Source organism: Dermacentor silvarum, chromosome 4, assembly GCF_013339745.2.
Source record: "Dermacentor silvarum isolate Dsil-2018 chromosome 4, BIME_Dsil_1.4, whole genome shotgun sequence".
Classification (NCBI taxonomy): Eukaryota; Metazoa; Arthropoda; class Arachnida; order Ixodida; family Ixodidae; genus Dermacentor; species Dermacentor silvarum.
The window spans coordinates 178,517,892-178,538,735 of record NC_051157.2 but is presented as its reverse complement, the minus strand read 5'-3'; the positions used below and the strand labels follow the sequence as shown (position 1 = coordinate 178,538,735).

Sequence of the window (20,844 nt, the reverse complement as noted above, 5' to 3'; positions counted from 1 at the left end):
CTACATGACACACGTCATGACCTATCATTTATGTTCGTCACACAATCTTGTCATGCTATGCCACTTTTGGTACCTACCAAGTTAACCAAACGACCATGAGAGCACCAATACGTAGGCTGCTAGATAGATAAATAGAGAGATACTGTCAAAATGGCAAATGTTCGCCAAGAAATGCTTCGCATTTAGAAATGTATACGGCGCGCGCGCCCGGCCGCCCCTGGATGGCGCTGTTAGTTGAGGGCACTAGACTTATTGTATATAGCTCCCGTAGGGAGCCATATATATTATCTCTAAGGGCACTAAAGTTACTGTATATAGGGAGCCATATAAAGTAACTCTCAGGGCACCGGCGCACTCGGAGGCGGCCGTAGAAGGAAGACCGCGCGAGATCTCAACGTGTGCATTGTGTCTCTTTTCACGTGTTGCTGAAGATTTTCCCAGGATATATCGCAGGCAATTCTTCACCAGTGCCTCGAATATTTGGACGTCTCAACCATCTAGTCATATAGCACCCCTTTTATGTGTTCCAGTAAATTTCTATGTTTTTAACCATTAATTTGGTAGTGCTTACATTTAGTAACTTACTTTTCTAAACAAATCAAGCGTGGGCTAACACACTATTCATTGCCTCTGAACTTGTAGCTTATCGTAGGTGGGAGAGTTTAATTGTTGTTGCCTTGTGTTACCTTCGTTCTTTCTTTTGTTTTTGCACTTCGCATTGCGGTGATTCAGCAACTGATATCGCGATTGCCGACTACTCTGTTGTGCGATGATCTTCGTGTAACACATTTACTGGTATCTTACCGCGGGTACTTTTTGTCGTTTTTAGTTTTCATTTCAATTTTAATTTTTGTATTGACTTGTATTGAACTTGGCGTTATTACATTATGCGAATAAAGTTTCTGTGACGTTTATGCCTTGTTTTCTGCCTTGTTTCATAACGTTTGTTTTACTTTGCTGTTACCGTAGTTTTCACTTACCCAAATCCTTGCTGAAAGCCTGTAAGGTATTCATAAAGAAATATATTGAAACCTGCGAGCGGGGTTTCGATGAGGAGAAGGCCGTAGCTGGGCTGGCTCGCGTGCGGCGCCGTGGACTGTTTTCACTGAGCGATACCATTGCATTCATCTTGTAAATAAACGCGATCCGTTGTCAAATTTGTGGTGGAGGCGCCTGGTAAGCCAGCTCCTCCCAAGTGCTACCTGAGGGACACCGTCTCCTAACGACGGCAGCACAACAGTACGAGTTTCGCCGCAGCCGTCGACTTACGGGCTTGGCACCACTACCTCCAGAAATGAGCTCGAACGGAGACACCCAGCAACCGTCCGCGAGGGCATCTCCTTACCACTACAGGGAGCCGCGGACCTTCACAGGAAAACCCGGCGACGACGTGGATGAGTGGCTCAGCCACTCTCAGCGGGTGAGCCGATCCAATGGTTGGAATGCCGCGAGCCAATCGGGTTGTTCCTTGATTTCACTGCGTTGGTATGGTTTGAGAACCATGAAGGGGGGGGGGGGACACTTTGACAACCTGGGAACTATTTGTGGAGGAAATTAAAAAGTGATTTGGAGACCTAGCAATGACGAAGACGAATAAACGCGCGAAGCAGATGTCGCAGAGGGCTCAAGTCACCGGGGAGACTTGCATAACGTACATTGAAGACATACTGAAGTTCTGCAAGTCGGTGGATGTCCACATGACGAAAGAAGACAAGATGGGCCATATTGTCAAAGGTATTGCCGAGGATGTTTACCACTTCCTCATCGGCAAGGAGAGTCTGGAATCAGTGGCTGACGTGATTGATCACTGTCGAACCTTCGAGGCCCTTAAAACACGTCGCATCACTTTGAAGTTTGGACGTCTGGCCAACATCACGACGGTCGCCACCATCGATGTATGCCGTGATTTAGTTCCTGCCGACCTTTCCTCCACCATTCGTCTCATTCTCCGCGAGGAACTACATCGGCATGCTTCTGTTCATGTGCAAGCTAGAGACAGGCAGTGTAGTATACCATCCACAACTATCAATGTTGCAAGTTTCGACGAGCGCAGCTACTCCAACCGTGAGCCTCGGCTGAGGGCTCGACTACAAATGGCTTCTAACGTCGAGCCGCCTTATGCGCCCCGTGACAGTTACAGCTACAACAGCCGACCGTCTTCTTTCGTTCCAGAGTGGGAACAGTGTGCCGAGTACACTCACAATACCGCGACTTTTGGTATGCCGCGCGAACTCGCCGTGTGCTACCAGTGCGGTGTTCGTGGACACATATCCCGGTTCTTCCCTACGCGACGTACGACATTTTCCGACCGATCTGCGGCATTCGCACGGCGAAGCCAATGGTCTGATCACACCTACTGACCTTCGGATCCAATTTCTCAACAGTCCACATACCGGCACAACGTCCGTAGTGACTCTCCTGCCTGTGTGCGAAGCCTGACGCCGCCTACTACGCGCCAGCGACGGTCACCGTCTCCACGGCCTCGGCCGCGGCTCTCGTCTCCGTGCACTGGGAAACTAGCCTGCGCGGCCGATGGAGATGAGGTCGCTGGACGGACCGCATTGTACACAAGTATGCCTCCACCAGTTTCGATGCTTCAAAACAAGGTTCACGTGCTTGTTGATGATATTCTCACAATGGCTTTAATAGACACCGGAGCAACTGTTTCTGTAATTAATTTAGTTTTCAAGGAACGACTTGGCCGTAAAGTAATGTTTTATTGAGACGAACCTACTACCTTTCGAGCAGTGAGCGGCGCGTCTTTGTGTCCAGTCGGTGTATGCACCGTGTCTGTTAGGGTAGCTGATAAGGCCTTCAATGCAGAATTCGCAGCACTTGCTCATTCCACGCATGATGTTATCCTTGACATCGACTTTTTGCTAGAGTGTCGCGCAACTGTGGACTGTGGAGCAGGCGAGGTTCTGTTGTCCGCGCTCGCCCAGCAACCTCCCTGTCGAAGCGACCACCTCGCTGCAGTAAAAGATCCCCGTTCTCCCGGCTTGGCCCACGTCCAGCGTGCTAGTTAGCGCTTCGACAACCGACCCTAGTGCAGGTTCCGTTGACATTGTGATTGAGCCGTTGCCCTTGCCTTGTGGGAAGAAAAACATGTTTGGTGCCACGCTGCCTTGTATCGCTTACTGCCGGAACAACACAGTTATGAGTGGTGAAATGTACCTCCGAGTCAGTTATATTCCCGGAGGGTATGCGCCTTGCCCTGCTTGAAACGGAGTGTGGCATCTGCATTGGAGCCCTAAGCGACTGCGCTAATTCTTACCCTGCTGATGTCTCTGTTACAGAATCGGAGTACTAAAAAATGATTAGCCAGTCTCTTCCCTCGCAGAAGCGCAGCGCATTAGTTACATTGCTGGCCAGACACGCTAATGTATTTGATTTTGCACAGAAGGTGCACGGAACTCACGTACCGAGCTCACGCACTCGTCACAAGATTGACACCGGAACTGCGCATACTCTCCGACAGAAGTCTTACCGAGTTTCCGCGTCGGAGCGCAAAGTCATTTCAGAGCAAGTCAGCGAGATGCTGACCACCGGCGTTATTCAAGAATCGTCGAGTCTTTGGGCTGCGCCTGTTATCTTGGTTAAGAAAAAGGATGGGTCGCGGAGGTTTTGGTAGGACTATCGACGTCTCAACTCCATAACCACGAAGGAGGTCTACCCACTTACTCGCATCGATGACGTTATCGATTGCCTACATTCGGCGTCTTATTTTTTCTCGGTAGACTTGCGATCCGGGTATTGGCAAATTCCTATGGATCCAACTCACAAAAGAAGACAGCTTTGGAACGCCATGCGGTTTCTTTGAAATTAATGTTGTGCCGTTTGGTTTGTCTAATGCCGCCGCAACGTTTGAGAGATATATTGTAGCGACTTCAGATACACAGGTTTACAAGAAATAAACTATTTATTAAAAGGCGAACTTGTGCCCAAATCTAAAGGGGATTACTCTGGTGCCTGCGCAGCGAAAGTCGTCCAAACACGTCCTCTGTCGCGTGCCACTGTCCTCGAACGCCGCTCGCGGCCTCCCTCGATGAAAACCACACGCTGTCCTTTTTCATTGGTGGGGCAGCTTCTAGGTTGGAGCTCGTGCGCACGCAGGCCGGTAGACAGGCGCACTCCGCGTGTCGTGATGGACGCTGTTGGCGTTCAAAGCGATCTGCGTGGCACTATGAACACAGTTTTGCGGGGCCTCAAATGGGAAATCTGTTTATGTTACCTGGACGATGTGGTAATCTTTGGCCTAACACTTGAGGAACATAACCATCGCCTTGACCTTGTTCTAACCTGTCTGGAGGAAGCTGCACTGAACTCAAAGAAATGTTGTTTTGTAGAACGCGAAACACTGGTTCTGGGACACCTTGTAGACAAAAATGGCGTTAGGCCGGATCCGCAGAAAGTCTTCGCTATCAGCAACTTCAAGAAGCCTCAATCTCTCCAGGACCTACGAAGTTTTCTGGGCCTACGCTCATACTTCCGCCACTTTATTCCAAATTTTGCTGATGGGGCGTAACCACTGTCTGACTTACTGCAAAAAGATGTGCCTTTCCACTGGACACCGGATTGTGACTGCATTTACGCAGCTAAAGTTTATGCTCACATTAAGGTCGGTGCTGTGCCACTTTGCTTCTTCTGATCCGACAGAAATTCATAACGATGCCAGTAGAATCGCCATCGGCGCAGTGCTCGTCCAACGTCATGACAATGCTAAACATGTGGTTGCCTACGCAAGCCGTTCATTGAGCAAGGCAGAGTGCAGCTATACACAGTGACAGAACAGGAGTGCCTGGCAGTCGTTTTCGCCGTTCACAAGTTTCGCCCATACGTCTACGGCCGTCGTTTCTGAGCCATCACCGACCATCATTCTCTTTGTTGGTTGGTAGGCCTACGTGACCCTGTCACGAATTTCGGTAGACTAAAGACAGACAGGGAAAAGTCGCACGTTTAAGAAAAACATTTATAATTGAAAAAACAAACGGCAAAGAAAACAGCACGAAACAAACAATGTAGAGCACGAGCTAATTCTACACATTCCCCAAAGTCCTCAGATACCATGCATTGATAAGTTCTAAATATTTACATTGAGTCCGCCGACGTGGCCACGTCATCTCGTCTTCGCGGCTTCCGACGACACGTCGTTGGGACCGCCGATGCGTCGTAGACTCGACGTCGCTGTGTCCGACGTTCGGTCCACGGTTGACCTGGTCAGAGGGTCAGGGCAGTGGGGTGACCGAGGCGCCTTGATCGCCCGGTCAACTCGGCTAGCCTGTGGATCGTAGCCACAGGGAATCCGGGAAACGGTACTGCTATGCTGTAGCTGCGGCTTCTGGTGGGACGTCCACTCAGCTCGCGGGTCGTGGCCGCGGCAGCTGAAGAACAGCTTCCACTGGGTTGCCGCTTTCTCCGCGATCCACCCGTCCTGTCCGGCCTCCAGCTCCTTCTGCCCGTCGTCGTCCCAGAGCGTAGCTGGGCTGCTCTTTTCATGCTACGTGTCCCTTCTCCGCCTTGGGCACGTAGCTCCACGTGCATATTTCCACTTCTTCTTTCATAACTCCCGCTCTTTTTTATTTTTTGATCAGACACTTCCACATTTTCTAACTTCTTTTTTCTTCATCTCTTCCACAGCCGCCTCGTGCTTTATTGTGCTCTTCAAATTTTCTTTTTCTGCTTCTCCATGCTTTATTGGCTCATGATATTTGCCCACCTTCAAGAGTTTTTCCATGTGAAAAACTGCTTCTATTTCCCTGTATTGGATGTTTCCACCGTCTTCATATGTCGGTCCAACATTAACACTTGATGTCTTCCACCGTTTTTGTCATTTGCACCACTGGGTACCTTCCCCACACATCACTTCACGTCACTTATTCACTGCACTGTACACATCATCGAGTTCACTATTGCGCACAAAAAAGTCATTGTCCATACCCCAACACTGCTAGAGTAAACTGGGATAACACTTGTCACGCCATGTTCTATGAAGTTCTAATCATAAAATCTGCTCCAACATTTTCTCTTCCTTTGATGTATACTACATGGAAGCTATATTCTTGAAGCGCAAGGCTCCATCTCATCACTCTGGAATTACTCAACTTGGCTTTATTTAAGAACTCAAGGGGTTGGGGATCTGTCTGCACCCTAAAATGTTTTCCATACAGGTATATGTGAAACCGTTTGACTGCTCATACAAGAACTAAACATTCTTTTTCCACAGTCGAGTAGTGTCTTTCCTTTTCAAGCAATCGTTTGCTTGCATAGAATGCTGGATATAACATATTGTCTTTTTCCTGTAGCAACACCGCCCCAAGCGCTTTCTCTGATGCATCTGTGCGCAAAACAAGCTCGCTTTCTAGGTTGCATGGGCGCCAACAGAATGGGAGAATCAGCCATGTGCGGCTTCAGTGTTTCAAATACGCCCTCTTGCACTTTTGTCCATTTCACTGTATTGCTTGCACCTTTCTTTGTTGATTCCACCAAAGGATCAGCTATCTCCGCATAATGTGCAATAAAGTCCCTGTGGAACCCCGTCAATCCCAGAAAAGACTGTACTTCTTTCTTGTTCTTCGGTGGGTTTGCTTCTTGAATCTTCTCTAGTATTTCCTCTTTCGTCGATATGGGTCCCATGCCTAACTCGTGTCCCCAAAATGACACCGCGTGAAAACACAAAATTCACACTTCGTTGGCTTGATGGTCAGCTTGACTTCCTGTAATCTATAAAATAATTCTTGTAATGCTTCCACGTGCTCTTCCCAAGTGTCTGTCGCCACCAAAATATTGTCAATATAATTATGAAGAACTCTTCTCATAAGTTTTGTGAATACTGCAGCGGCTGTCTTTAGTCCAAATGGCATGTACTTGAATTGGAATAGCCCTTTGTACTTCAAAGTGTCGTTCTTTCTTTGGATTTCTTCTCCATGAGTACCCCTTGGCTAAGTCAAGCTTTGAAAATAACATTTTTCTTGCCACCTTAGAACTTATCAATGCATGGTGTCTGAGGACATTGGGAAATGTGTAGAATTAGCTCTTGCTGTACATTGTTTGTTGCACTTCTTCTTTCATACCCTCCGTTCTTTTTTTTTTTTTTTGATCAGACACTTTCGTATTTTCTAACTTCTTTTTTCTTCATCTCTTCAGCAGCCTCCTCGAGCTATATTGTCCTCTTCAAGTTTTCTTTTTCTACTTCTCCATGCTTTATTGGCTCATGACAGACCCATCTGGCCGACTTGCGCGATGGGCCCTGCGCTTACAAGAGTTTGACTTCGTAGTACGCTACAAAAGCGGTAACCACCACGGAGACGCTGCCTGCCTATCGCGCCTACCTCTACCTACGACTGAGTGCGACGCTGGCAACTTCGATCAGTATATCGACGCTATCGACGCCTCCTGATCTCGCGACATTCCGGAAAACACAACATGGAGACCGTGGCTTAGATCCTCTGTTCGCCTCTGCGAACGCGCACGCCAACCCAAGCTGTTTTGTGGTCCGCGACGACATCATCTACAAGAATAATTATTCAGGCCAAGGAGCCCGCCTGCTTCTTGTCGTCCCACGCACTCTACGCTTCCACGTTCTTCGCTTCACGCATGACGACGCAACCTGCGGACACATGGGCTTTGCCAGAACGTTTCACCGCATCTAGTAAAGGTTCTACTGGCCCTAGATGCTACACGACACGTAAAAATATGCCGCGGGTTGCGAACAATGCCAACGTCACAAGCGTCCCTCGACTACGCCACCCGGGCTTCTTCATCCTGTACCGCCTCCTAACTCTCCCTTCGAGATTGTTGCTATCGATCTGCTAGGCCCATTTCCGCGATCAAACAATGCCAATCGGTGGGTAGTCGTCTGTGTTGACCATCTGACGCGCTACGCAGAAACTGCGGCAATACCTGCAGCAACGGCCTTCCACGTATCACAATGTATGTTTCGCTTTATAATTCTACGCCACGGTCCTCCACGAATCATCATCTGCGACCGGGGCCGACGTCGTTGAGGAGATCCTGCGTCTGTCTGCCTGCCAGTTCCGCCATGCCACTCCATATCACCCGCAGACCAATAGGCTCGTAGAGCACATGAACAAGACTCTTGCGAACATGCTATCCATTTAGGTCGATTCCAAGCACAAAAAAACTAGCGTAGCTTGCACTGCAACGCTAAAAGGACAGCTGAGCTGATGGGCACCTAGCTAATCCAGGCTTTTAGGCTAGGCTAAGCACTATCAAGTTATCCCCAGCATTTTCCGGAATTTATTGATTATTGATTAGCTACTGATTGGCTATCTATTGGCTATCACAAGGTATTGGCTGCGTATTAGGGCTAGGCTATAAGCGCTACCAAGTCATCCCCAGCATTTTGCGGAATTTATTGATTATTGATCGATTAGCTATTGAGTGGCTATCGATGACTGACTAAGCTTTAGTAGTCCCAACCATGCTTATATATAGCTATAAACTTCGCCAGGCTCAACTTCGCTAGTTCACAGGGGTATGCGCCATTGCGCTTGGACCCTTTCGGTACTACCGCCAGGATCGGCCCACATTTTTTTGTGGACGGCTAACGGAATAATGGCCGGCTTAAACCGCTCTGCTGGTAAAACTGGGACGAGTGCTACCTTACAGGACGTACGCTTACAACACCGAAAAGCATGAGACCACAGGGTACCCTCCATTTTATCTGCTCTACGCTCGCTCTCCTCGCAGCTGTCTCGACACTATCCTTCCTTTTACGCTGGACGTGGAAATTTCGGTTGCCGAGACGTTGTGCCGAGCAGAAGAATCCCGTCCCATAGCCTGCCTCCGAACTCTGGCATATCAACAGCGTTCAAAGATCCTTTACGACGCCCACCATCAGTCCGCGTCATATATACTAAAGGTTACCTTGTGTGGTTGTGGACCCCGGTCCGCAGGCGTGGTCGGTGTCGGAAGTCCTTGGCCCGCTACTCCGGTCCATTCGTCATTGTCGACCGCCTCAGTGGCGTTACGTATGTAATTTCCAGCGTCACCATCAATGTTCGCCGCTCTAGCAAGGCACAGCTGACACATGTCGCGCGCCTTAAGCCATTCTACAGTCAATCTTCTGAATGACTCGCCCAGCAGGCATCGTGTGCAAACGGAGAAGTGAAACGTGCGAGCGGAGTTTGGATGAAGAGAAGAACGAAGCTGGGCTGGCTCGCGTGCGGCGCCGTGGACTGTTTTCGCTGAGCGATACATTTGCATTCCTCATCTTGTAAATAGACGCGATCCATCGTGACAATTTTTTTCTTAAAGAGCCCTTCACCAGGTCTGTCCATATTGAGCTGACAAGCGCAGTGCATAAAATGCGCGCTAACGATCGTGTCTGCTAAGTATTACATCGCTATGCGCCGCGAAAAGAACTGAAATTTCAAACCGAACGCCGTTTGCACTTCCCGTGGGCGCCGCGCTCCAAGCCGGAGGGTTGACGTATATGTGCCAGTGCGCCTACGTACATGTGTCTGTGGTGTGACGTCGCTCATAATGACACGTGGCACTTGGATAATTATTCAAGGCAACATATGTTATTTGTGTAATATGTTGCTTCAATAGACGAATTAAAGATTAGAGAAATAATAAAGCATGCAAACCGAATGTCTGCGTGTTTTTGTTTTACTTCTCACCGGAGCAAGACAGATGTACTTCCGTTTCATTTGCTTGTTCCCACGTCGTGCGGTCGCGCGCGCTGGCGACGGAACTATGTCATTTTCTACCGTATTCCAGAGCGCGATCATGCTCATTGATCCGCTTACGTCTGCTTCAGTGTTCGTGTAGCACTGACTTATACCGCTAGGCGGGTGTCCTCGGGCACAGCGTGCAAGATCGTGCGCTGCGCGAAACAAGACAAACGCAACAGCTCGTGCTCGAGGCCATCACCGGAAGTGCGCCGCGCAGCAAGAAAGCGAGAAAAAAGAAAGACAATTACCACAGCAAGCTGGGCGAGTTGGTAACTGAGCATGTTCTTAGGGATGGGCAGCGCTACCCGGACGATAGGACAAAGGAAGTAGACGATACGAACACTGGGGGAAAAAAAACCAGGGAGGTGGGGCCTGTGACGTATGCGTCACGCGGTTCTTCGGCTCCGGCATTGGAGAACGCAGGCAAGGATTTTCCCTTGCGGATGCTCGACGGGGCAAGGGAAGAGAATGTCTCTCTTGGCAGTGGCGCTCGCCTCCTGAAATCATGGGTTCGCGGCACTGCAATATTTTTATCTTGGCTATTAATGAACCAATTTGAAAAAAAAATATTGCGATAGAACGCTCCCAAGAGGGCACGTGACAACTTCCACCGTATAAACAAAACTTGCTATGTAGCCGGGTGAGGGGCCCCTTAAAATAAATAAAATAAGGGATACGCAGATGCTAAGCCGACATGCAGATTTTTGTGTTTGATGTAACTAACATTTCAATCATCCTTTTCATAATTATGATACTGACTGCTTGGGCGGAAACTATAACATACTAATAAACGAGTAAGTTCATAATTTATCATTTCACGCCTCACGCACAATTTGTCGCCCCATCCAGCCTTGAAACTACGGCGTGCAGCCAGGCAAAATCACACGCAAACGCATGCAGCAGAACGCACGCAGCAGCGGGGAAGTAACACTTCACCACGAATATTTATTTGCCCTTTAACTGGTACACTTCCTCCTGCGAATTAGGTTCGTTCGTTCACTAACGAAGCCGTGACTACATACGTATAGTTCAAAAGGTCCAAGAAAGCGGCTAGTTGGTGGCTCTTCATGCTTTCCACCCGTCTCAAGACGAACACTTGCACAGATATATACCAATTCTACATACCCACGTGAATGCAATGGGAGTATATCTGTGCACAACAAATTAACGCAAGTGAGAGTAAATAGCCGCCAGCACGCGCTTTGCCTTCACCTTCACCTTCAGCCTTGATTTCCTAATCAGTAAGGCATCATACAGCAACGCAACATCGTGTTTTATGCTTACCCAATGAGGAAAACCGTTCGTCCATCCAGTAAGACGATCGCTTTCAAGATAGAGCCCACAGCAGCGAGCGAATTCATCTTCGTGCTGTCTCTCACTTCAACGCGAAAGAAGCGGCGAGAACACAGCGCTCAGGGAGCCCTCAGCACACGCCGCGCTCTGCCCCTTTCGCAGATAGCTTCAAGATAGGGCCGGCAGCGTCTCTCTTCAACGCGAAGTAAGCGACGATAACACAGCGCGCGAAACGATCAGCAATCGGCACTCTGTCCACATCGCAGATCGCTTTCAACATACTGTCCGCGCGGCCATGCCATGCGCAGCCGCCGCCGGAGTGCGTTTGATCACGGTTCATAATGGTTCGGCGCGGCTGGATAAGGTGCTAAAGAGCGATAAGGGCTTTTATTGATCAGAATGTCATCAGCGCACCTGGCACCACCACCTTCAGTACTTTGCCTGAGTCTTCAATGCACCTTGCGCCGCCGTCCGCACCAGTTTGTGTCGCCGCAGCGCTGTCGTTAGTACTGGCGGGATCAAGTTTGATAACATTGACAATGACACCGGGCTACGTGGAGATGAGCAAGTGACAAAATATCGTTACGCATAATTAGGCAACTCCCAGAGGAATTTCTGAGTGATTTTTTTCTCTTCTCATCCAAGCCGCAGAAACAGTAACGTAGCGCGCAAAAGCCTCCTCGACGAGTGAAAATGGATGGATGGATATGAGCGTCCCCTTTGAAACGGTGCGAGCGCCGAAGTGCGGAGAAAGAGCCGGCCATGGCCACCACTACAGTGGCTATAACCACTGTACCACCACTGAGAGTACGCTCTCCGTGGGCTATATTTTGGACATTCCGCCATTATCTTGGAGGTGCGCGTGACGTAGGCGCGACGCGTACAAAATGGCACTGATCACCCCGTTTTGCTTTCGTAGCGTGACGCAAACTTGGCGTTTCGCTTAAGAAACTGAAATTAAGGCTGTCTGTATAACCAAATGGATCATAACAGAATGAAGCCTCAATGCAGTGATCGCACGGGTTCGCAGCGACTGACTACGCGTTTGCATGCATGTCCGCGCACAATGTTTCGCTCCGTGCCGTGACCTTTAGGCAGCAGCATATGAGCATTTGACAGTAAACAAGCAACCATTGTTGCGTGGACTATCAGAACTGTTCAATGATAATTTCGTTATAACTAAGGAATTCGACGCCTCCGGCGACTTGTGATATGCCGTCGCGATGATTAAATCGTTTTTTTTTCTAAATTATTCGACGTTTCACTACCGTTATTTCTCAAGTAGCGTCATACTACATGTTTATCGGTCATCTCAGCGCGCAATTTCCTGCTGCTTCTTTTAGGGGCGAAGCTCCTTAGGGTATGGGTCGTTCCCTCCTCTGTAGTAGTAGTAGTAGCAGTAGTAGTATGTAGCCACCTGTAGTTTTATGAAGTGTTCACTAGATGGCGTTCCGGTTCCACTTCCGGTTCCGGTTCCACTTTTCGCGCGTTCGGTGCGAACGTGGGCAAAACGCCGACGGCGTCGACAACAGTTCTGCGCGTTGCTGGTGCTGCTGCATGTCCAAGTTTATACAGCTGATAAAACTACCTTGAGTCGACCCCATGGCTGCTTCGCATACTACTCAGGGTTCCCCTACGGGAAGATGGTGTAATTTTCTCTCTCGTTCCCGACGCGCGCTCTCTTTATCTCTCGTCCGTAGATGTGGTTTACCCGAATGATCCCCCGGTGCTTCGCCCACTCATCATCATTCACTTCGTGGATATGCTGTGATTTTTTTCTTAATGCAGTACATTGATTGCTTAGTGCTACCACAAACATGAGCGTACATGTCATGCCTTTTTTAATGGGCTTCTTACCGTTCCCTTTCCATTCCAGTGAAGTTGCCAGTATCTAGCATCAACAAGTTCACAGGCCAAACCTTCGTGACATTAACCGGGCAGCGCGCGCGGGCGACAGCCTCAGTGCGCGCTTTCTTCTAATCACCGCGAACATCGCAGCCCCGACGCCGTAGCAGAAACCTTATTCGCGGAAGTGTTTGATGCACATCCGAGACGTAGTCGATGGCTGCTTGCCGGTTGTAAGTTTCGCGATCCGAGCTTCACGCAGCTTCTTGTCCTGTGGGTCCGTGTGAAGGCAGGCACCGTGCTCCGTTGCGTACGTCCGGCACTGCGGCTCCGAGCAGTAGCCTACCATGTTTGACGCCTTAAAAGGTAGCCACTATATTTATAGTGCATTCAAGTGTTGTCCAACAGACACCCGAAGCGGGAAAACCTCCGCACTTAATCAGAACCGCAGTGCAAGTGAGACCTCGAACTTTCGTTTTCAGCTCGCAATGGCGCTTCCGAAGCAGCCGACGCGGCCGCTGTGTCCACGTGATTCCTCATACGTGACGCCGACGGCGGCGCCAGATTTTCCAGTGGTCGAGCTCGCCCATAATAGCCAATTAGAGCTGACTGCCCGTCGTCTTCTCAATCAGCAGACGACAAGCGCCAGACACGGAATGTCGCCTGACTTCGTACTTCCTGGCTGCGAATATTCCCTTGCCTGAAACTAAACGCCAATGTAGGACTTTCCTTTCATCGTTAAGCCTAGACAAACTGCACCGCGAATGTGTAGTCCACGAAGACAACTTCTCTATTGATATAATACAGCGTGGAGTCTGAAACAGCCTGCACCATCCGTGAGTAAGATCATTCTGGGACGATTAGCTCACCTAAGTTCCAAGCTATAACTTCAGCGGCGGATTCAGAGGGGATGTCCGAATGTCCTGACCCCCCCCCCCTCAGATTTCTGCATCGCCCTTCGCTGACAGGGTGATGGCCCGGTCACAAAAAAAAATATTATTTTAATATAAGAAACAATACAGGCTAGATATATCGGGTGTTCAAAATTAAGCTTTATGGTTTTCTTAAAATTAGGCGCTGGGAGGTACGTGAAGACCACCTGCACAAATAAGTTATGTGGCCAGGGGGCACAAAGTGAGATGATAATTATCGCTGTCAGCAGCCCAATTAACTAAAATTGACTAATCAACTTTTAATTGACTGCAGTAAGTGTATATATGTTTGTATTCAAAAGTTAGGAGCAGTCGTGTTTCTACAAAGTTTCACTTGGAAGAATTCTTCTAGCATGTCTGTGCTCCGAGATATCCAACTCCAAATTTTAATTGTCGTTCGCATGATTGCAGCTGAGCTTTCGCTAACACACTGTGCTCCATTCATGCTGGTTTGAATCATGTGGATTGAAGACGCGTGCAGTAGTTGGTTGCAAAAATAGTGACTGGCATATTAAGGAATGTAATGAATATGTGGGGCCAAGTTCGCGGACCGCTGCTGCAACTGTCCGTGCGTGTTTCCGGCACTTCGATATGTACGGCTTTCCTCGAGGATACAGAAATTTGCTCATCCTCCAGTGTTGTATCGCTAACCTTCCCTTACAAAAAAATTGTTGAAAAGTTGAAAAGTCATTGGTCAATGTCAACAAATAGCATTGAAAGCACATTGAGGCTTTGTTGAAACATTATTGAGGAAATTGTTGACTGGTGTTGAAAATTGGCCCGCGACATTTTCTTGAAACATCATTGGGTCGTTTCAATTTGAGAAGTCATTGATGGATTGTTGAAACCATGTTGAATTCCAATATTGAAAGCCCATTGAAGAACTGTTGAAGGTGTGTTGAATGTCAATATTGAAAACCTGTTGAGACATTGTTTAAATATGTTGAATGCCAATATTGAAACCCCATTGACATAATGCTGGAACTGTGTTGAATGTCAATATTGAAACCCCATTGAAATATTATTGGAGCAGTATTGAATATCAATATTGAAACCCCATTGAGATATTATTGAAGCATTGTTGAACATCAATATTGAAACCCCATTGAAGTATTATTGGATGAGCGTTAAACGTCAATATTGCTTGATGGAGGCAAAAGGTGCTACATATCAGAAACAGGACACAAGAGGAAGAACACAGACAACACACACGTTAAGCACCAAACGTGTGTGTTGTCTGAGTTCTTCCTCTTGTGTCCTGTTTCTGATGCACTATGCCTTTTGCCTCCATTATACCAACAAGCCCAACGTGCAATGTTAGTCAATAGTGCAACACCATTTAAATATTATTGGAGCAGTGTTGAACGTCACTATTGAAATCACTTGAGAGCCCACTGAAATATGCTGTTTGGTGAATAGTGTTGAAAACTGCACTAGACTTTTCTTTAAATACCGCTGAGCTACGTTGAGTCTCATAGCATTACCAGTGATGCCATCCATATTGATGTGGTCCTTGCATACTAGAGGACAGGGGCAAACTTAAATGCAGGCACTTCTGTATTGCAGACCTGGGTCACCCAGGGATCAAAACCACTTTTAAATATAGCCTGTAATAAAACATATTATAGAGCTGCTAGCAGAACCATTAGGCCAGTTTTTGAGTTGGCTTAACACACAAAATCAATACTCCTTCACGAAATCAACAGCTCAAAATTGATGTGGACAAAAAGCATTTTTTTCTAGATGAATTGTTTATTGAAGCCAAACATTTGTTAACTGTACAGCCATGTGTGCCTTGAGATCAAAAAATTCCTAACACAATCTACAAACTGCCAGCAGCTTGATACAATAACGAAATTGAATACTGAGAGATGTAAAGTTTGCGTGGCCCTAAAGTAAAACATTTCTCAAAATTGAAATAAATATAAAATAAATATTGTACAAGCATTACAGCTAATACCATTTAAAATGTACTTGATTTCTCTATTTGGTAGCCAGTAACTTAATCATGGCACAATTTGCATGAGCCCACTGAGACTCTTATTTATTGGTTAAATGGTGTGCCCATTTTACTAAACGTTATCTACCTCTGAAACGACATGGTAATTACAATAACTTGTGCCATGGGAGCAGTTTATTGTGCTGCATTGCTTGTTGCACGATGCAGTTGCGTTTTCTGCCATGATTACTAGGTTCCTGGGCAGGTCATTACATACCAAGCGATTTATTCACTTTGACTACTTAAGATTTTTATCTGATACACAGTGGCCATTAGTTACCTGCTGGAAGACTTAAATGGAACTGGCATGAGGAATTTTTTTTAAATTTTTGAGTGCCGCAAAACAAGTTAGAGTGAAAGAATTTGCAAGAAATCAGGTTCATGCGTACAAGAAAGCACATCGCTGCCTTGCCCGAGAACTGTTGTTGCACTCTGAATTTAAGCAAACTTTTACCACTTACTTCTTACTATTTTGAAATAGCAAAACAAACCATTACTGCAAACAAATGTTAATATGTAGTTTTTCTTAAACAGAACCACTCTGACAATAGCACGGTGTACGTATGAAACCTAATTTTCTGTAAAATTTCTCACTGGGCCTACTTTTACTTTATCAAACTTGAAATGGTGTGCCGTCATGGAACTGTCTTGGCATGAAATGACCCGAGATACCTATGAAATAAAATAGTCAAGAAACACTATCTTTTGTAGAAATATATTAAAGATTTACGTAAAAATGTACTAAAATACAAAGCGCAACCCTTGTGCAATTAATTATTAATCACAACACAGTACTTGTGTCTGAACCATCCAACCTGGGCTTTTCAGGTGACTAGAAACATCATAGTAAAAAAATGTTGAGGGCTGCAAGTGCACAACACTTGAACTGTCCACAGACTTGAGCTCTTCTGGACACTTCAGGTCCCTTGCGAGAAGTGAGGCCAGAGTGTTCTTAATGTAGGCCATGTTTGTCCCAGGAAACTTGTGACAGGTAAAGCCTGTAAAAAAAGGAAAAACTGCATGACGTTAAAGATCAATGTTCCACATGCAAAAGTGCGACATACAGTACGCCCTGTTATAATGAAACTGCTTCATTTGTTTTGTTTATTCCAAGTTTTCACGAGTTTATTCTAGAGAATGACCAGCTTTCAAAGTGGAGTGGCACCGGAGGACTCCACTTAGTACAATATGCAGAAGGCAAACAGGAAAAGCCCACTGTGGCAGAATAACTTCATAAATATCCTTGGTGTGAAAATATGAACGTTGCTTGTTAGGAACAAAATGGCGGAAAAAAGACTTCATACTGTTGGTGAAAAAACTTAAAGAAAGACTACTGGCAACTAAAATTAGTTCTCTCAACAATCATAATCAAAATGTGCAGCACTTTATTGCACTTTTCCTTGCAGGAGTTGCTCCAAATACGGTTATGCGGCCAGAATTGAGTATGGTGTATCTGAATTTGTTTTACGAGCTCATATGCTACTGGAGTGCACTTCTCGCATCGTGATGAACATTATTATGCCTCTCTACTGAAAACAAAATACTGCTTATAACGAGGATTTACTGCAGTTGCACGCCGACCTGGTTACACTAACACAAATAAATGCGAAGAAGAAATACGAACAAATGCTCAGTCTTACAAGAGAAATATGCAAGTGGACTGGCTCTGCTAATCCTTTGAGAGTCACTGCCATGCATGTAGAGTGGTGGAAACAAATCGTGTGGTCACGACCATAAATATGAGGCGGCGAAAGAACATATAAATAAGCATACCCTTTAAGAATGAAGTGTTCCCAAGCATCACATTACAGATTCTGTAACCTTCTGCGACTTCTACAAAAATCCTGATTGTGCTGTTGCCCCTTGGCTTCTTCCAAGACTGATCTTTCTCTTTATTCTATGGTGCCCATCACTGCAGTAGTTTGGGAGTATTCACCTAGTTTAATGTTTTGTGAGTGTCATTACATTTAAAAAATGTGATTATGCTAGTTTTCCCTGCATGCTACAATAAACATGGTGTAAAACAGCGGACACTAAGAAACCTTTGTCACTTTGTGACCTAAAAAATTATTTACCCATTTTTTTTCTCGAAAGGTCACTCTGAGGAACAATCCAGAATAAAAATATAACGCGTAAATGGGGGACGTTTGCCAGAAAATATGCGATCCTCAAAGGGTTAAACATGAACACCTACAAAGCTCATCCAATCTTTGATAAATCTAAACCCATAGTACTTGAGCACTGGTTTATAATAACGCTGAAAACAGGCAAGGGCGTCCTTGAAGTAAGAAAGCAGGAGACATTTCCAACAATTTCAGAGTGGGAGCTGTGGACATGCCTCATGTTCTGTAAGAAGCTTTATATAGTAGCTGCCAAGGGCCTATTGAGTACTGATCATTTTATGGGAACGTGAGGAAAAGTCAAATAAATACCTTTGTTTTTTCCACATCCTAGAATACAATGTGATAAATTGGATCTTAATTGGTTGAGTGCCTAGAATGAATGAACATTGCTAAACATAGCAATGTTGACAACGAAGTTCGCAACTGTTCCTATTGCTGCTTTGATCGAAACAACCAAACAATTATGCCCCGTAACTTAAGCTCCCTCTGCTTAAAGGCTACTGTCTGCCACCACATGGACCTCCTTCAAGATAGGAGCAACTTTAATTCAACGTGGCTTGTTGAAATAGGTGAAACCACTATGTTTTGCGTTACAGAATCTGGAGGGCCATTTTGATTGCTGAAATTTGGTGGAAGTGCTGTCCCTCGAGTTGAGCAGTAACTGCACTTGAGCATAGCTTCTCCACAATTCCTATATTATAACAACACTTTCAGGCTATTTAAGCACACCCGCTACAGCACCAGATTGGTAGCAAGCTTCACAGATTGGTACTACAGATTGGTAGTTGCTTCATTGCAACTGTTCATTGCAATGACAGTCAAGTAGTCCAACTAATGCGCAAATACACCTAACTTTGTCAGTTGGAGCCACCAATTACTTCTGGCGGTTAAGGCTGCTTTTAAAATTTAGCACTTTAGTATGGAGGCGTTAGAGACTTGAGATCAAATGAACATTCATTCCAAATAGTAGGCTATTGTAGCACGTAGTTGCAGACACAGGCTACTTGAAAGTCATTTGTTGTGCTAATAGCAAGCTGGTAATTCCAAGTACAAAATGTGAATGCAAAAATGCAATGGGAAAAAGGATGTACGGTACTTGCCTATAACAGCGTTGACCCTGATAAGGCCAAGAGCCTCTTTTTGCCTATTGGTGGTGTTGTTTCCGAGAAGTGAGTGGCCCATGAGGTTCTCTGTGAACACATGGTGAATCAAGGCCCTTGCAAACTTGCCTGGTCCACCATGGCAAGCTGTGCCAGGATCATCTGAATGAGCACTTCTCCAACCTATGTGAAACGGCACGTTTAGGTAAATATTAGTGAGGTAGTTTAAGCATGTTAAGCACATTTACACAACAGCCACACTCCGCATAAATCACAGAAATACTGCCTGCTCCAGACCTAAAATGTCAACTAATGTCACTAATAAAAACAACTAAAATGAATGTCATAGCTTATGCTGTTAGGATGCCATGTGCTTCAGAAAAACAAGGATTCACCCAGTACAAAATAAAATAGTAAGTAAACCAAAGCATTGAAAACTTTAATGCAAGTAGCATTTTTAGGATACTTCACATTCTTTCGGGTGTCGGTCTTTAACTATTTTCCAGCCAATTTGTGTCACTTGGTGGTCAATGGCCTAATGGGTAGGGCTGCTATGTAGACGGGAAGTGGGTTAATAACCATCTGATGGACCTGCTTGGATCTCTGGGTATGTGACTCAGAGTATGTGCCACTCTTCAATGAACCTCTTTCACGCCATCGTGGGCAACTGCTGCTTGTGTTGGCAAGCAGCAGTAGATGCTCAAACAGGAAGATAACTGTCGACGTTAATGCGATTACCACTACACATCAGATTCGCTTGCTGTGTCCCAGACCTACTCAGCTGAATGTGTACATAAGACACAAAGACAGGGTGTGCCAACTGCCCACCTCATCAAATAAATGAATCAACTCGCAAATCAAAGGCTATGCAAAATCGCAAAGGAGGCACTTAATGCTACCATTTTTACTAAATCTTAAGGAGAATACCTCCCGGCAATACATTCTCCTGGCAACAGTGCATTTGATCATGGTGACGCTAGACGATGAATGGCCAAAGAATTCACCTTTCGCATTCCGGCTGTGGCGTCTCCAGGCTCATTTTGATTCTGAAAACAGATGTCAGTATTAAAATGTGACGCCACGATAACTCAAAAGCAACAATCAAAACATCTACATGGACGATTAGGCCGACATAAATGGATGGATATAAATGACTGATTGAAAACATTAAAGCATGGCTGCTCTTGCCACTGGCAGTGTGAGGTGGGCAAATAATTTATTTTTAATTTCTCTCCTAAATTTAAAATTATCTTTGCTCATCTACTGCATGAACTGTTGCGGCCACATCTTAAAGGTAGCTGGTTCATATAAAACCTGTGTTGCATTTTTTTTTACTCCCCATCTAACTGCTGCTACTGCAGTTTGCTTACTCTCTAAGTATTCCACAGAACTGCTCCACCAACAAACCATTGTTCCAAGCTTACGGCAAAGCGTCATTTAGATCACAAGGATACGCTCCCCTTTAACTCTCTCTCTCCTCTTTAGTGTGTGAATTCAAAGCAAAAATAACTTGTTGACATAGCTGTCTGCTTCTATCTCATAAAAAGCCTTGCTAATTTTTGACATTTGTCGATAACGCTTACATGCCACTGGGAGCACAGTGGGACGACACGGCAAATATGCCCAAGCATCTCGTTCCTTTACTGATTTTCGAACTCAGTTAAATCAATCAGTTACTGAAGGGCCAAAGGCTGAAACTTCACACGATGACATTATTTTGAATGTTTCATCCCACTAAAGCAGAACATAGAATGCCACAGAATCTGCCTTTTCCGTGAATATAGAGCGCCTACGCGAAGGCGTTAGCGCGAAGTACTCGATGGCGTCGAAGGGAGATAATGGTTAACAAAAAAG

The 20,844-nt window shown here is 46.0% G+C and overlaps 2 protein-coding genes across 2 annotated transcripts in view; one reads left to right on the top strand and one right to left on the bottom strand.

Moving 5' to 3' along the window:
- LOC119450786 (mediator of RNA polymerase II transcription subunit 30) overlaps window positions 1-20,844 on the top strand; it is a 164,350-nt gene that overhangs the window by 30,862 nt on the left and 112,644 nt on the right. The gene's annotated exons all lie outside the window — the stretch shown is intronic.
- LOC125944853 (uncharacterized) lies at window positions 16,356-20,223 on the bottom strand. Its single transcript, XM_049666238.1, has 3 exons — window positions 19,918-20,223; window positions 18,991-19,173; window positions 16,356-16,765 (listed from the first exon to the last, which is right to left on the bottom strand). Exons 1-3 carry the CDS (start codon window positions 19,949-19,951, stop codon window positions 16,545-16,547), a joined length of 438 nt encoding a protein of 145 aa, XP_049522195.1. The 5' UTR covers window positions 19,952-20,223; the 3' UTR covers window positions 16,356-16,544.

Bases quoted from the DNA above. Each gene is read 5' to 3' on its own strand.
- LOC125944853 (XM_049666238.1), bottom strand. From the start codon at position 19,951: ATGCACTGTTGCCAGGAGAATGTATTGCCGGGAG. The intron at 19,174-19,917 runs GTATTCTCCTTA...CGTTTCACATAG, and splicing joins GGAGAATGTATTGCCGGGAG to GTTGGAGAAGTGCTCATTCA. The intron at 16,766-18,990 runs GCAAGTACCGTA...CTTTTTTTACAG, and splicing joins CAGGGTCAACGCTGTTATAG to GCTTTACCTGTCACAAGTTT.